Raw genomic sequence first — 16,859 nt, 5'->3', positions numbered from 1 at the left:
CTATACTTAAGAGGTGAACATTACCTACCTTTCTATTGGTTGAAATGGTGCGGACCCTACTACAAAGTGATGTCATGCTTACCAAAAAGTGTATTGCATGATAAGCATGACATCACTTTGTTGTGTGGTCTACACCATTTCAACCAATAAAAGATAAGGTAATGTTCATCCTCTTAAAGGGTGAACAAAATTGCACTCACCAAGCCCCCCCCCCCCAGTTCAAACCTTAGTTCTAAGCATAGGGCTGAGAATCCTACTACTCAGAATGACGTTGGTGATGTTCACGGACTGTTCATCATCTACGACGGCGGCGGCTCTTCTTCTTCCCTCAAGCAGATATAGAGTCCAACGCAGCGTCCTTCATTCTCTCCGGTCGATGCCCCTACAGTTCGCTCCTGTTAAACCTATCCTGCTCAGGACCACCGCCACCATCAGTCACGCATCAGCTTCTCCCTCTATCGTCACCGGTACTTCTTCATAATCACTTCCATTCTTGTTTTGAATAAAGCAAATCCTCCCTGTTGTCCTTGTTAGGGCTGATTAACCGGCCGAATGAGCCGAGCAGTTAGTTGTTCAAGCTCAGTTTGAAAACTTAAATTAGTTTTGAAACAAGTTCTAGCTTAGCTTGTTTACGAAACTAGCCTATCTTGAAGCGCTTTTATCGAGCCCAATACGAGTCGATCGAGTTGTTTGAATTTTTTACATTATAAGCTGAGTATTAGCTTGTCCATGTTTGGTTTGAAAGCTTCAAAGAAAAATATTTTAATTTGTTCATGTGTTAAGCCGATCTTGAACGAGCTTTCAGCGTACAAACACAAGCTTGTACTCAAGTAGCTTGGTTCGTTTATCATTCCTAATCCTTGTGAAAGCTGGAGGGTTTTTTTTTTTTTTTTTAAAGTTTCCTGATCCTTGTTTGTATTGAGGGAAGGAGGGTTCACGCTTTTTATGGGGCATGTGTTAGTTGTAGTTCTACACTTACAATCTAATGTGTTTTTCTTTTCCTTTTTTGGCGTTGTGCTCCACCAGTTTATGAGCTTCAATTTATATATAGGTGATGTTGCCCTCGTGGACGTGAAATGTTGTAATTTGTGTCCATCAGTGGTTAGGGTTTCATTTAGTTACTAGTATTAGCTGTGCTTGTGCCAATGAATAATAGTGCATTTTTGTCAAATAAGTTGAATGCTTCAAGTTCTCTGTACAACCCATGGGCGGAAAGGGGTTCCTGGCCACTTACAAAAAAAGGTTTATGTATGTATGAGATACAGCTGTTTGAACTAAGACTTATCTCATAGATGCCCCTTAAATCTTTGTATGGCTACACCACAGGTCATTGTTTTCATAAAGCAAGTGCTGATTATGGATGGGGTTTCTTTCTCTATAATGTTGTTTCCTGATCTATAAAGGAAGATGAAGAAAATGACATGCCTCTCTTCCATAACTAGAATTTGTGGCTCACAATATGTAGGGTGTTCTTTAGAGTCGACTAGTTGGATATCCTGCTGAATCCATAAATGAAAGTATGATATTTTATTCTTGTTTCTCCTTGAGAGTATGAACAAGAAGTGATGTGACAATAGTGAGTTAAATCTTGTTTCACATTCTTTGTTAGACGGCCTTTTAATTTTAAAAGAAATCTTCATATCAGATTCTCAGACTTTAAGGATAATCTAGCTGTATTTTCTTTAGGAAGCTAAGAAGTTCCATGGCTTGTTAATCTCGGATGCTTTTCTCATTTGAATAGTGTAAATGAGTAGGTTAGGCAGATTTTCTTTATATGATAAAAAATTCGTTACTTTTCTTTGTTGGGCACATTTGTTGAGTACATCTCTTGCGTTGGATTTGGAAGACTAATATGGGTAAAAGTATTCACCATTTTCATGTCCAATTTGGAATGCTTCAGATATTGAAACACCTAGAGATATTTTGTTCTGGTAAAGCGGGAAGTGGCTTTAGAGAATGGGCTTTTGGGAGGGCAAGGAGAAAATAGGAATTTTTTTCTCTTTTGATATCCAATTCTGTTTTTATTGTGTTGGGAGCATTTTGGGCGTCATATTCTTTTGGCTTTTTCCATTGAAATTTGGAATTGGTAGTTCGTCTTTTGTATGAGGTATTCTTGGTTTGTGAATTCCATTGATTTGTTGTGCAGCTGCAATTGCTGCTAAAACCTCTGCAAAGATCATTGATGGGAAATCAATTGCAAAGCAAATCAGAGATGAGATAACTGTTGAAATATCGAGGATGAAGGATACGGTTGGTGTTGTTCCAGGATTAATAGTTATTCTAGTGGGTGACGGGAAGGATTCTGCAACTTATGTACGCAACAAGAAGAAAGCTTGTGAATCTGTGGGGATCAATTCCTATGAAGTGCACTTGCCTGAAGACTCCACAGAACAGGAAGTGCTTAAGCATATCTCAGGCTTCAATGATGATCCCTCTGTACACGGAATTCTTGTTCAGTTACCTCTTCCTTCTGTGAGTTCCTTATTCTGTGTATTGCATTTTAGTCTCTTTTTTCCAAACCTTGTTATGAGAACATACCTTTTAAATGAAACAATGGTAATAGAAAACGTGCATTTATGTTTGGTTTGTGCATTTTTAGAAATTCACAAAGTAAATGAAGATATTAAGGTATGGTCAATTAATGGTTAGCCCTAAAGCATTATTCTGCAGTGAGATTATATCTTTTGCATAGCCAACATTGCATGGAGTTTGCAAATAAATCAAGTTGTGGCAGGTGTATGGTAAGGCCTTAATTATAACCTATGAAGCACCGACACTCCAAAAGGGCATTGTGTCCATGTATTGGACACGGGGACGCACTAAAATACGTATTGGACACGCCACATGGCGTGTCCAATAATTTTTATTATTTTCTGATAGGGGACACGCGGGGGACACTACTGGGGACACGGTTGGGAGTCAAAATGTAACATTTTTAATTTTGAGGGGTTAATATGAAATTATTCAAAATATTTGGGTTAAACTATAATTATGCCTTTATTTTATATATATATATATATTCTTTTCTTCCATGCCCGTTGACGAAGACATGTCCTATATGAATGGATGAGATTAACATGGTTCAAATAAAGGCATAATACACACACACACACACACACACATCGATGCTCTGGACTTTCAATGAAAGAATGGTAATGTGTACATAAATTGATTTGGGTCTCTAGACTTGCCCTCTCTGATGCCATTCAGCTTTGATTTGGGGGCATGGTTGCGTAGCAAAACAGGTATAGGGGGCCACTGTTTCAGTGGTATTCTGAGAGTAGGCACTTTGTGCATATTGCCAAAGGTTTGGTCTGTCTCCAATCCTCCCCCGCCCATACCCCTAATGATTGGGGACTAAATGGGTTATGTTGTTGTTCTCTTGTTATATATATGTATGTCTATACATGTCTTCGGTCAACGAACATGGAAGAAAGAAAAAATATATATGTATACAAACATATATGTATATAGATATATATGTATATATAACGGGGCGGTTCCAGGGACCCCTAAAAAAACCTCTAAAAAAACTCCCCCAAGTTTCCGATCGAATTTTGATGATCCGAGCTGCTCACTGTAATCAGAACGTGCTTTTAAGAATACCCGCGAGAAATCAGCAAAAAAAAAAATGACCGGGAAGAGCTTCATCCGAATAATTTTTTTATTGAACTTTACTTATTTATTTATACACGTGGAGTATCCCTCGTCGTGTCCGTATCTCCATTTTTTTAGAATTTTCGTGTCCCGTGTCCGTGTCCGTGCTACATAGATTATAACTGTCATTAAGACTACAGTCTACAGTTCTGATTTTGTTCATGGATTCTGTGCCAGCATATGAATGTGCAGAATATCTTGAATTTTGTTTGCATTGAGAAAGATGTGGATGGATTCGACCCACTTAACATTGGACGCCTTGCCATGCGTGGTAGAGAGCCCTTATTTGTTTCATGTACACCTAAAGGATGCATAGAGCTGCTATGTCACACCCTCGATTTTTAACATAAATATAAATGATTTCCATAAATAAAATCTCTCCATAATCCGTACGATAACCAAAATAATGTAGCATTCCCAAAATATTACATCTTTGGCTCCGAGGCCCAAATTAACACAAGTACTGAATATTCAAGAGTTAAGGATTACAATATTCCATAGTCAAAGATTTACAAACAAAGTTACATATACATCTTCAAAATAGATTTACAAAGATGCCTAAGTAACTCCTCAATCGTTAGCTTTCAAAAATAATTCCACCTCCAAGCATTTCAACCATGCACGCTATTGCCCTGTGTTAGTACCTGAAAATGATAATAGGCTTGAGCTACACTAGCCCAGTAGGAAATTCTACGCTAACATTATATGCAAGAGAGATGCATGGATGATCATAAGGCAAGAACGGGATGGAGACCCAACAATAGGCAATAACCAAGGTTCAACAATCCAACAAACTCGGTATGAAATTTGGTATACACCTCAATCTTTAACCGTTTCACTTTCCATGTGTCCAACATCACTTCACGTTAAGTGTCATGAGCCGAAGCTCCTATCAGGCTAATTATGGGACCCCGATATCCCCTGCCAAGCGCCCGCCTAGAAGGTTGGGCCTTGAGTGTTCAATATGAGCATTAGCTCCTGCTGGGCTGATTATGGGACCCCGAAATCCCCTGCCAGGCACCCACCCGTCGATGGGCCCCAAATGTTCTCGTTGTGTCGATAAGTGTTCGAGAATCTTGTACTCACATAACGTGTCATTTCAATTTAATTATAGTCCATATGGAAATCAACGTCAAATTATACCAAACAACGGGGCGAGGGATGCAAAGATACTCCACGAACTCAACGAATACGAGTGATAATGTTATGAAGTGATTCAGTGATGTTTGGAACAAGTTAGAAGCGATCGGGGGTCAAGACAATGGAGTCGAAACAAGGAACAAAACTTGGCCTTAAGGCATTGTGGTATAGATACTACGAATTTCAGTATCTATACAACCGGCCTTAAAAACGCTCTAGAGACGATTGTATCGATACTGATTAATCAGTATCGATACATCAATAACTAAGTTCGTTCCAGAGATTATTGTATCGATACTGAATAGAGCAGTATCGATACAAATGGGTGTTCGAGTAGATTTTCTATAAAATTCGACGATTTCAACAACAACAACAACAACAACCAAGGACACGATTTAAGGCTAGAAAGCACTTCTATTACATATATTGAGAGGTAGAATCCCTACCTTGAGGCTGAAGAACAAAACCCACAAGAATTTCGAGCCCTAGCTTCCGAAAATCGAACCGAGAGCGATACGACTCCACCGAGCTCCAACCGGCGATATACGGACCACAATACGCGTAGAGGGTGAAGGATTGAAGGTTGTTTTGAGTGGGTTTTGAGTTATTTTGGGGAAATTTGGAGAGAGAACAAGAGAGAGGGAGAGATGCCGGGAGAGAGAGAGAGAGCCTGTGAGGGAGAGAGGAGAAAAAATAATTCTCTACTTTCTCACCCTCCTATATATACTCCCAAATTCACAAATCACACCTTAAACCCTTTCACAATCAATTCTATCACTTTGACCCCAAATCACATAAACACATTATTCCTTACTTCTTTCTCAATAAACAATTAAAATTAGTTAAAATAAATATGGGTCTCTACATTCTACCCTCTTTAAAGAAATTTTGTCGAAATTTTTCCAAGCCAAGCCAAAACTAGTTAACATATACATCATAAATGCATGCAACAATCATAGTCATCAATATTATGCAACTTATCTAACATCATGATACTTAAATCTTAACACTTACATTAGTTCCTTCCGGAAATAGGTGTGGGTACTTCTCTCTGACTTCGTCCTCCCTTTCCCATGTCGACTCTTCTCTACCCTGATTATTCCACAAGACTCGTACTAACGGTATCGTCTTACCCCTTAGTACTTGATCGCGCGAATCTAGGATACGTATCGGTTCCTCTCCATAAGACACGTTGGCCTCCAACTCAAATTCGGACCATTCTAGCACGTGCGACGGATCCGGTTCATATTTCCTTAACATAGACACGTGGAACACGTCATGTACACCCGATAGCTTTGGTGGCAACGCCAAACGATACGCGACCTCCCCAATCTTCTTAATGATATCAAACGGCCCAATATAACGTGGCGAAAGCTTTCCTTTCTTTCCAAAATGCGACAAACCCCTACGAGGCGATACTTTAAGGAATACGTGGTCCCCTTCTTCAAATGACAATGAGCGACGACGACGATCAACATAGTTCTTTTGTCTACTTTGAGCAGTCAACAATCTTTGGCGAATCACCTTGATTTGTTCGGTTGTTCTTTGTTGTGCTTTCTTAAGGCGTTGGCGAATAGCTTTCATACTCTCGGAGGTCTCCTTAATCATATCCGGCCCCACTAATGTAACCTCACCAAATTCGGTCCAACACACAGGCGATCGACACGGTCTCCCATACAAAGCCTCATAAGGTGCCATTTCGATACTAGATTGATAACTATTATTGTACGCGAATTCGTCTAACGGCAAGTGATCCTCCCAACTACCCCGAAAATTCTAGACACAAGCCCGAAGCATGTCTTCCAAAATCTGAATCGTTTTCTCGGATTGCCCATCGGTTTGAGGATGATACGCGGAATTAAACAAAAGGTTGGTGCCCAAAGCGGCTTGCAAACTTTGCCAAAAACGTGCGGTAAATCTAGGATCTCGATCGGACACGATAGATACGCGAATCCCATGAAGTCTGATAATCTCTCGAATATACTGTAACGTCCCAAATTTTGGGTACGTTAAATAAACATTTTTATTGATAAAACCAAATGGAGTCTGGCTCTTATTACATCATAATTCTCATAAGAGTACTTTTAATACACAAGGGAGGGTATCTAAGGTTCCTAACTACAGCTCCACCTGCTCCTCCATTCTTGCCAGCTCTTCAGCTCCAAAAGCTTCCACGGTGAACTATTCGTCTTAAACATCTACAAGGTCTGACACATTATACCAGCGTCGCCACCGATATAATATGTCAGGGTCACCAAAGGTAACACCGTGAGCTACAAGAGCTCAGCAGAACAATCCCATACCGGTTAACCCATAACTTACAAACAACAGGTTATACAATCATCGATTTCCACATGATACATGTATACACAGCTAACAATGACACATCCATATTCGTTAATCAACTATCGTTGGTGTCCAAGATTTTTTGAGTTTCTCCTACGCGATTCATCGTAGACCGTGTCAACATTTTCACATACCAATCCATCTTTCAAAATCATTTGTTTAACACACCCAACCTCGGTTCCGCCATTCCGGGTTCCCGAGTATTCTCACAATAGTTCCACCTCACCGAGTTCCCATTGGCACACATCAGCATTGGCTCCGTACCGCGGATAACCAAGCCACACACCCAACCTCGGTTCCGCCGTTCCGGGTTCCCGAGTATCCTCACAATGGTTCCGCCGCACCGGATTCCCATTGGGACACAATTGCATTGGCTCCGTACCGCGGATAACCAAGCCATACCTCACCATGGTTCCGCTGCTCCGGTTTCCCATGGGAACGCACACAACCTCACAATGGTTCCACTTTTCCCGGATTCCCATTGGAACACACACAACCTTACAATGGTTCCGCTTTTCCCGAATTCCCATTGGAACACACACAACCTCACAATGGTTCCGCTTTTCCTGAATTCCCATTGGAACACACACAACCTCACAATGGTTTCGCTTTTCCCGGATTCCCATTGGAACACACACACGCATTCCCACAATGGGCAAGTCCGGCCACATTGGAGTTTCAAAACTTTTTCTCCTTTTCAAAACACACCTTGTCATTTAACACACCTTAGGCGTCATGTTTCTACTTTCTTGATTTCCGTGTCTCGTTCTCATGCAAAGACTCCGCGATAGGACAAAAGTAAGCATGAAACATTCTAACAAGATCATCCAACTCAATACTACTTATCATGCTCAATCATCACTTATAGCATAACGCCACATGTACGGACGCCCTTGGAGTGTATCACTTATGCTTCTTTTTTTTTTGATCCGCGTATCACTTATGCTTATTCAAAGCACAATGCCACATGTACGGACGTCCTTGGAGTGAAATCACTTATGTTTTATCACACCACAAGTAATACAAGCAACTCATATATGCATACTCATAACCATCTTTAAATATAAAAAATACAAATACTTCGAGATAAGTAAGTAAGGATGCACTACATATAATTAGGAGTAATAGATAGGGAGAATCTACCGTTCTTCTTGGCGGAAGTGACGACTACGAAAGGCAAGTCGGCTATCGGACGGAGTAACCTCCTACGAAATGCTCCCGGTAGCTTCGAAAAAGAAGGGTCTCTCTCGAAACCTAATCTTGACTAAACTGCTTAAGCTTTTTGGATTGGGGGGTGGTCGGGTGGCGGTTTAGTGGCGGCTTTGGGTGAGTTTCTTGAAGAACACAAGAAGAACTCAAGAACATGAAGAACAAAGCAAGAACAAAGGAAATTCTAGAGAGAGAAGTTGAAGATTGGAAAGGTGTGAGTTGCATGGCATGGGAATGGCTTTATTTATAGCCAAAACCTTGGCTATTACCCAATGGGTAAAATTTTCCCTAACAATTATTGTCCAATGGGTAAAAGGCCATGAATGACTAGATTTGTACTATGGATGTGATTTGGAAAGATTTTGGTGGAAGAAAATCTAAGGTGACTTGTACAACAAATCTCCCTCTCTCTCTCTCTCTCTCTCTCTCTCTCTCTCGGTCCTCTCCTCTCTCTCTTTCTCTCTCTCTCTCTTGCAAAAGTACACACACACATATATATATACACACTTATGCACAAATAAACATAGAATAATAGGTACTTTGGTACATGAGTCAAGGAAATTTAAAGGCTAAGATTCTCCTACTAACAAATAAATAAGCACATGTTGGATTAAACTAATAAACTAGTGTATTAATGTACTCTAGGAAGATCAACTCCCCAATAAATTAATCCAATTGGGTACAAAATCCCAATATAAAATAATATAAGAGTACTTAGGAAAACTTAGGTCTTAAGTCAAAAGTACATACTTAATAAAATAAAGGTACAACATCACATGGGCAATTGGGAAAATGACTTGTTTAATAAACCCTAGTACTAGTTGAAAGAATAACTCTATTACCCAATGGATAATAAATCCCTTAACTTTTATTGTCCAATGGACAATAGTAACTAGGGAACTTTTATATTAAAATAACCAAAGTTGTCCTTTAAAGCATGTGACAAAAGCCATATATTTAATTATAGGTGTGGTACCAAGTACCCCAATTAAATAAAAAGGCTAGGATTCTCCCCAATAAATTATAATAGAGTACAAGTACTAGTTTAATTAATAAAGTACTTTAGAAATCTAGAGTTTAGATTTACCCACTTATTCTAATGAATAAGAGTACATGAGAATCCCAATCTTTATTATAAAATAGGATCCTTGTACTTAGGAGGAAGATTTGGGCTATTACCCAATGGATAATAATTCCCCTAGCGGGTAAAGACCAATGGATAAAAAAAGTACAAGTACTTTTTATCTTTAAAATAAGATTTTGAAAAGACTACATGTACTTTTAGTCAAATATTATAATGAAAAGCTTATTGTCCAATAGACAAAAATTACCCTAACCATTATGAACCAATGGATAAAGGCAAAAGGTTCAAAAGGTTCATCTAGTAACTAGGTGAGTTGGTTGCTCGGTTCCTCCAACTAGTTGGTTAGAAACTAACTAAATTGGTCAAGTAGGGTTTCTAGTCGAGAGTTTAACCAATGACCAAGATCTAACTATGATGAAAATTAACAAGAAATCATATAGCCACTCAAGAGAAAATAAGTAATTCAAATAAAATTCAAATATTTAACGAAATTTTTACTGACAAAAAATCAGGGTTGTTACATATACAAACGGCTAAGCGCATCCACGGAATTGGTAACCTGAATAGGTAAGAAATGTGCGGTTTTTGTCAAACGGTCCACGATTACCCAAATAGCGTCATGCCCCCTCGGCGACCTCGATAAACCCGTAACGAAATCCATCGTCACGTTCTCCCACTTCCACTCGGCCACAGGCAACGGTTGTAACTCCCCCGCGGGTCGTTGATGTTCGGCTTTCACTTGTTGACACGTAAGACACTTGCATACGAAAATCACAACGTCTCTTTTCATTCCGGACCACCAAAATTGCCTACGCAAGTCATGATACATTTTCGTTCCCCCAGGATGAACGGCTAACGGAGAATGATGAATCTCTCGCAAGATTTCTTCCCGACACGAAATGGGTACGAACAACTTTCCTTGATAGCGTAGACTTTGATCGGCGTGTATCATCCACCCTTCTTGAGCTTTTCCACTAAGAAATTTAGCACGAAATTCCTCCGCTTCTTCATCGTGTTGTTGAGCCTCAATTACTCGAGTTGATAAAGTTGATTGCACGGCCAAGTTGCATAACGTAACCCCTTCCCGAACTTCCTCGAAATGCGAAGCATAAAAGCCCAAATCGTTCATCATTTTCCACTCGTGGATAGCTAGACTCGCTTAGTGTATCGGTTTTCTACTCAACGCATCCGCCACGACGTTCGCTTTCCTCGGGTGGTATTGCAATTCGAAATCATAATCCTCCAAGTGCTCCATCCAGCGGCGTTGTCAAAGGTTAAGTTTTTTTTGAGAAAACAAATATTTAGGATGATTATGAGCAAAAAGACTTCAAATTTTTCACCATACAAATAATGGCGCCAACTTTTCAAAGCAAAAACGACGGCCGCAAGTTCTAGATCATGGGTAGGGTAGTTTCGCTCGTGAGTTTTTAACTGCCGCGACCCATACGCTACTACTCGCCCCGCTTGCATCAACACGCACCCTAACCCTTCCTTAGACGCATCACAATATACAGAATAGCCAACTCCACGTTCGGGCACAATCAAAACCGGTGCAGTCGTCAATCGCTTCTTCAATTCTTCAAAGGCCATCTCGCATGCGTCACTCCAAACAAAACGAGTCCCCTTACGGGTTAATCTAGTCATTGGTGTCGCTAAACGAGAGAAGTCGAGAACGAAACGACTGTAGTACCCAGCCAAACCTAAGAAACTACGGATTTCAAACACATTCTTCGGTCGTTGCCAATTCATAACAGACTCTATCTTTCCTGGATCAACGGACACGCCACCCTTCAAAACCACATGATCCAAAAATTTGACTTCGGATAGCCAGAACTCACACTTACTAAGCTTGGCGTACAATTGGTGCTCCCTTAAGATTTCAAGAACAATGGTGAGATGCGATTGGTGTTCCTCCTCCGTTGGCGAATAGATAAGAATATCATCGACGAATACAACCACAAAACGATCAAGGTATGCACGAAAGATACGATTCATTAAGTCCATGAATGTAGCTGGAGCATTCGTCAATCCAAAAGGCATAACAACGAATTCGTAATGGCCATAACGAGTGCGGAATGCGGTCTTAGGAATATCCTCTCTTCGAACCCTCAATTGGTGATAACCGGACCTCAAATCAATTTTGGAAAAACAGGTCGCACCCCGAAGTTGATCAAACAAATCATCGATTCTAGGCATGGGATACTTATTCTTAATGGTAACTCGGTTTAGCTTACGATAATCGATACACAAGCGGAGTGAACCATCCTTCTTTTGTGCGAAAAGAGCCGGTGCTCCCCACGGTGACGTACTCGGACGAATGAATCCTAAGTTCTCCAATTCTTGCAACTGAGTCTTTAACTCTCTCAATTCGGCTTGCGCGAAACGATACGGAGGTATAGAGATAGGAGCGGTACCGGGTAGTAAATCGATAATGAATTCAATCTCTCTTTCAGGAGGTAAACCAGGTAACTCTTCAGGAAAAACATCGGGAAATTCGCGAACTACTAAGGGTAACTCCCCACGTGTCGACAAATCTTCATCTAACGTCAAACTCGCCAACAAGGAATAAATTGACTCGCGCTCTCGAGACCCACATAGATACGGTTCCAACGGCTCCCGACGTTCCCCAAAGAATTGGAAACAAGGACCCTCAAGAGGACAAATACGAACTCGACGCTTGAAATAATCGATGGTAGCCTGAAAGGTAGATAGCCAATCCATTCCCAAGATAAGATCAAACCCTGACATTCCCAAAACGATGCAGTCGAATACGAAACGACGGTCACAAATGACCAACTCACAATCTCGACAAATACGATCAAGAGGCGTTCTACCCCCTAAAGGTGTCTCAACAAACAAAGGAGGACTAAGACTCTCCGTTTTCAATTCCAAGGCACACACAAATGATGCAGCAATGAATGAATGCGATGCTCCAGAATCAAAGAGTACTTTAGCAAAGGAGTTGAACAAAAGAAATGTACCCCTCACAACGGATGCCTCTGGAGCCTGAGAAGCAGATGGTGAAGCATTCGAGTTGATGTTGAAAACATGCCCTTGGGTACTCTGACCTTGTACAAAACCTCCCCTCTGACCAGAACCCTAAGTAGGCGCGGAAGAACTCACTCCCTTATCACCCCCGGAACTCTGAACCGACGTAGTCTGGCGGAAGTGAGGCTGCTGCTACCTCTGAGTGCCCCTAGACTGTTGGCCCACATTATACCCCGTTCCCGGCTGCTGCACGGAACGCGACTCACTTTGCACTATCGACCCCTGAGGACAATTCCTAGCGAGATGATCCATCTTCCCACAAACATAACAAGCCTTCTAGAGATGTGGACAATGAGCACGAATGTGTCCAGGTTTATTGCACTTGTAGCACACAGACGGAGGCCTAGACAAAGCACCCCGAGTCCCTGAAGAAGAAGGTACCCTAAAGTTGGATTGATTAGATGGTTGCTGAGATGGTTCCCTCTGTCTCTTCCGTCCTTGACTCCCAAAGCTTCCCGACGACGAACTCACACTCACAACTTGTTGCCTCGGTTCCCAAACTCCTCTATTCCTCTGCGCTTCCTTTGGTATTTCAATACTTCTCGCACACTCAACAACCTCGGCGTATTTTGTCTTACGTTGCACCATTACCATTCTCCTCACGGTATTATGAAGCCCCTTCTCAAAACATCTACATTTCCTTTCCTCCGTCGCCACCAACTCTGGCGCAAATCGAGATAAAGACTGAAACTTTTGAGCGTATTCCGACATGGTCATACCCCCCTGCTCCAACTTCTCAAACTGATCTCTCAACTGCTCACGACTAGTCTCTGGAAAGTATTGCTCCTCAAATACTGTCTCAAACTCGGTCCACGTCAAGTTTTCAATATCCGGTTCATTTACTTGAGCTACGGTCCTTGCCGCTCTCCTCGCATCCTTCCTAGATTCTAGAACAGATTCCCACCACTCATTGGCTTCCCCGGTAAGTTGAACAGCCGCGATATTCACTCGTAAATCATCTTCGGTAATCTTAAGAGCATTGAAAAGTTTACGGATTTGTGCTAACCAATGATCGGCCACAAGTGGGTCACTACTTGTCCCATCAAACGTCGGTGGATTCCTACGGCTAAATTCTCGCATTGCTGATAAGGCTCAGTTGTCTGCATTTTCTCTAGGAGCTTGGTTGAACAGATTTGCAGCTATAAGTGCTGCGACAAGATCCCTAGCAAATTGAGTTTGAACGTGAGGTACTCCTGCACCTCGACCAACCCCTGCCCCCGGATTCCCACCTGGGTTCTCCCCATGCTGACTAACCTCATCCTCCGGTGGCACCCCACGGCCACGGCCACGACCTCCCCGGTTTCCTGCCACACCCCGCCTAACACGCGATTTTGGAGGCATCTTACTACATGATATAAGAAAGGAAAACTATTAATCACAACATCACAACTATGAGGTCTAAGTCCCCAAATTCCCAACACGGGTTAATAACAACTCTACACCATTCTACGATATGGAGAATGCAACGCCACGTAATCATACGAATGTTAGTCACACCAGCATGCACAAGTCATGTTAAGAAATGCAAAATTTTGAACCCATGAGACGAAACGTCTCCCCACGGTCGCTAGGTGTTCTAAACCTAACACTCTGATACCAAGTTGTCATACCCTCGATTTTTAACATAAATATAAATGATTTCCATAAATAAAATCTCGCCATAATCCGTACGATAACCAAAATAGTGTAGCGTTCCCAAAATATTACATCTTTGGCTCCGAGGCCCAAATTAACACAAGTACTGAATATTCAAGAGTTAAGGATTACAATATTCCATAGTCAAAGATTTACAAACAAAGTTACATATACATCTTCAAAATAGATTTACAAAGATGCCTAAGTAACTCCTCAATCGTTAGCTTTCAAAAATAATTCCACCTCCAAGCATTTCAACCATGCACGCTATTGCCCTGTGTTAGTACCTGAAAATGATAATAGGCTTGAGCTACACTAGCCCAGTAGGAAATTCTACGCTAACATTATATGCAAGAGAGATGCATGGATGATCATAAGGCAAGAACGGGATGGAGACCCAACAATAGGCAATAACCAAGGTTCAACAATCCAACAAACTCGGTATGAAATTTGGTATACACCTCAATCTTTAATTGTTTCACTTTCCATGTGTCCAACATCGCTTCACGTTAAGTGTCATGAGCCGAAGCTCCTGCCGGGCTAATTATGGGACCCCGATATCCCCTGCCAAGCGCCCGCCTAGAAGGTTGGGCCTTAAGTGTTCAATATGAGCATCAGCTCCTGCCGGGCTGATTATAGGACCTCGAAATCCCCTGCCAGGCACCCACCCGTCGATGGGCCCCAAATGTTCTCGTTGTGTCGATAAGTGTTCAAGAATCTCGTACTCACATAACGTGTCATTTCAATTTAATCATAGTCCATATGGAAATCAACATCCAATTATACCAAACAAGGGGGCGAGGGATGCAAAGATACTCCACGAACTCAACAAATATGAGCGATAATGTTATGAAGTGATTCGGTGATGTTTGGAACAAGTTAGAAGCGATCGGGGGTCAAGACAATGGAGTCGAAACAAGGAACAAAACTTGGCCTTAAGGCATTGTGGTATAGATACTACGAATTTCAGTATCTATACAACCGGCCTTAAAAACGTTCCAGAGACGATAGTATCGATCCTGGTTTAATCTGTATCGATACATCAATAACTAAGTTCGTTCCAGAGATTATTGTATCAATACTGAATAGAGCAGTATCGATACAAATGGGTGTTCAAGCATATTTTCTGCAAAATTCGACGATTTCAACAACAACAACAACCAAGGACACGATTTAAGGCTAGAAAGCACTTCTATTACATATATTGAGAGGTAGAATCCCTACCTCGAGGCCGAAGAACGAAACCCACAAGAATTTCAAGCCCTAGCTTCCGAAAATCGAACCGAGAGCGATACGACTTCACCGAGCTCCAACCGGCGAAATACGGACCACAATACACATAGAGGGTGAAGGATTGAAGGTTGTTTTGAGTGTGTTTTGAGTTATTTTGGTGAAATTTGGAGAGAGAACAAGAGAGAGAGAGAGCCAGTGAGGGAGAGAGGAGAAAAAATAATTCTCTACTCTCTCACCCTCCTATATATACTCCCAAATTCACAAATCACATCTTAAACCCTTTCACAATCAATTCTATCACTTTTGACCCCAAATCACATAAACACCATTATTCCTTACTTCTTTCTCAATAAACAATTAAAATTAATTAAAATAAATACGGGTCTCTACATGCTACATCGATATGACGTGGATATCAAGGGAAGGAGGGCTATTGTGATTGGCATGAGCAATATTGTTGGAACGCCAGCTGCTCTATTGTTGCAGGTAATCTTATGGTTCCTGAACTTTTACTATGGCAGCCTCTGTCCAAGCTACTTCACCAAACTGAATGTTATTATTCTATCTAATTTAGTTTCTTTCCTTTTTCAACTTTTTGATGTGATCTAATTTCTAGAGAGAAGATGCTACTGTCAGCCTTGTCCATTCCAGAACCAATAATCCGGAGGAGATCACAAGACAAGCAGATATCATCATTGCTGCTGTAGGGCAAGCAAACATGGTGAGGGGTAGTTGGATAAAGCCTGGTGCTGTTGTTATCAATGTTGGGATTAATCCAATTGAGGTGAGTTGGGTCTTTTTGGCTTCTTCACAATGTTAGAGAGAGAGAGAGATCCAGTTGAGGTGAGCTGGATCTTTTTTTTGGCTTCTTCACAATGTTCACATGCTTACATGGGGTGGGGGGGGGGGGGGGGGGGGGGGGATGTTGTTGTAATGACCCTAATTTTTGGTGAATAAAAATTTTGTTAAATATTTGAATTTTATTTTAATTACTTGGATTTGCTTTTAAAATCCCTTTTCAATTTCTAAAAATCCGTCGTAATTAGATTTGAGACTTTTAAAATTAAATCTCTTCGCACCGGACAATCTAGTCATTTTCTAAAGACAAGTAGGGCTGTAAATGAACCGAGCCATTCGCGAACTGTTTGTGGCTTAGTTAGGTAAGAGCTCGTTCGAGTTCAATTTGTCTGCTAAATGAACTGAACCTGAACCTCAATTCTAGGCTCGTTCCGTAAATGAGCCGAACCTGAGCCTAACGGTATTCGGCTCGGTTAGGTTCGTGAACCTATACTTAAATTTAATTAATAATTCAATAGGGGTCTATTTGTAAATGTAAAAAATTTTAAGGTTGTATATATAATTCAATACTTATTTTTCTCCCAAATTATATACGATCAATGAAAGAGTTTGGGTTAGCTTGAGTTTAATGAGCTGAGCCGAATCAAACCTGAGTCTTGACGAGCTCAATTCGAGCTTAGATTCGGCTCGGCTTGATTCATTTGAGTTT

The 16,859-nt window shown here is 41.1% G+C and overlaps 1 protein-coding gene and 1 non-coding gene across 2 annotated transcripts; both read left to right on the top strand.

Annotated features, from left to right (window-relative positions):
• The first annotated feature begins 203 nt into the window (after positions 1-203).
• LOC131336222 (bifunctional protein FolD 4, chloroplastic-like) lies at positions 204-16,187 on the top strand. Its single transcript, XM_058371980.1, has 5 exons — positions 204-467; positions 2,147-2,472; positions 3,835-3,976; positions 15,744-15,838; positions 15,969-16,187. The coding sequence occupies exons 1-5, from the start codon at positions 266-268 to the stop codon at positions 16,170-16,172; spliced, it is 969 nt and encodes a 322-aa protein (XP_058227963.1). The 5' UTR covers positions 204-265; the 3' UTR covers positions 16,173-16,187.
• On the top strand, positions 3,140-3,244 carry LOC131308802 (small nucleolar RNA snoR100). The gene has a single exon (XR_009194571.1). It is a non-coding gene; the product is annotated as a small nucleolar RNA snoR100 (small nucleolar RNA).
• Positions 16,188-16,859: the final 672 nt, after the last annotated feature.

This window comes from Rhododendron vialii, chromosome 1a (assembly GCF_030253575.1).
Source record: "Rhododendron vialii isolate Sample 1 chromosome 1a, ASM3025357v1".
In the NCBI taxonomy this organism is placed as follows: Eukaryota; Viridiplantae; Streptophyta; class Magnoliopsida; order Ericales; family Ericaceae; genus Rhododendron; species Rhododendron vialii.
The sequence above is the reverse complement of the archived record's forward strand: the minus strand, read 5'-3'. Positions and strand labels throughout refer to the sequence as shown.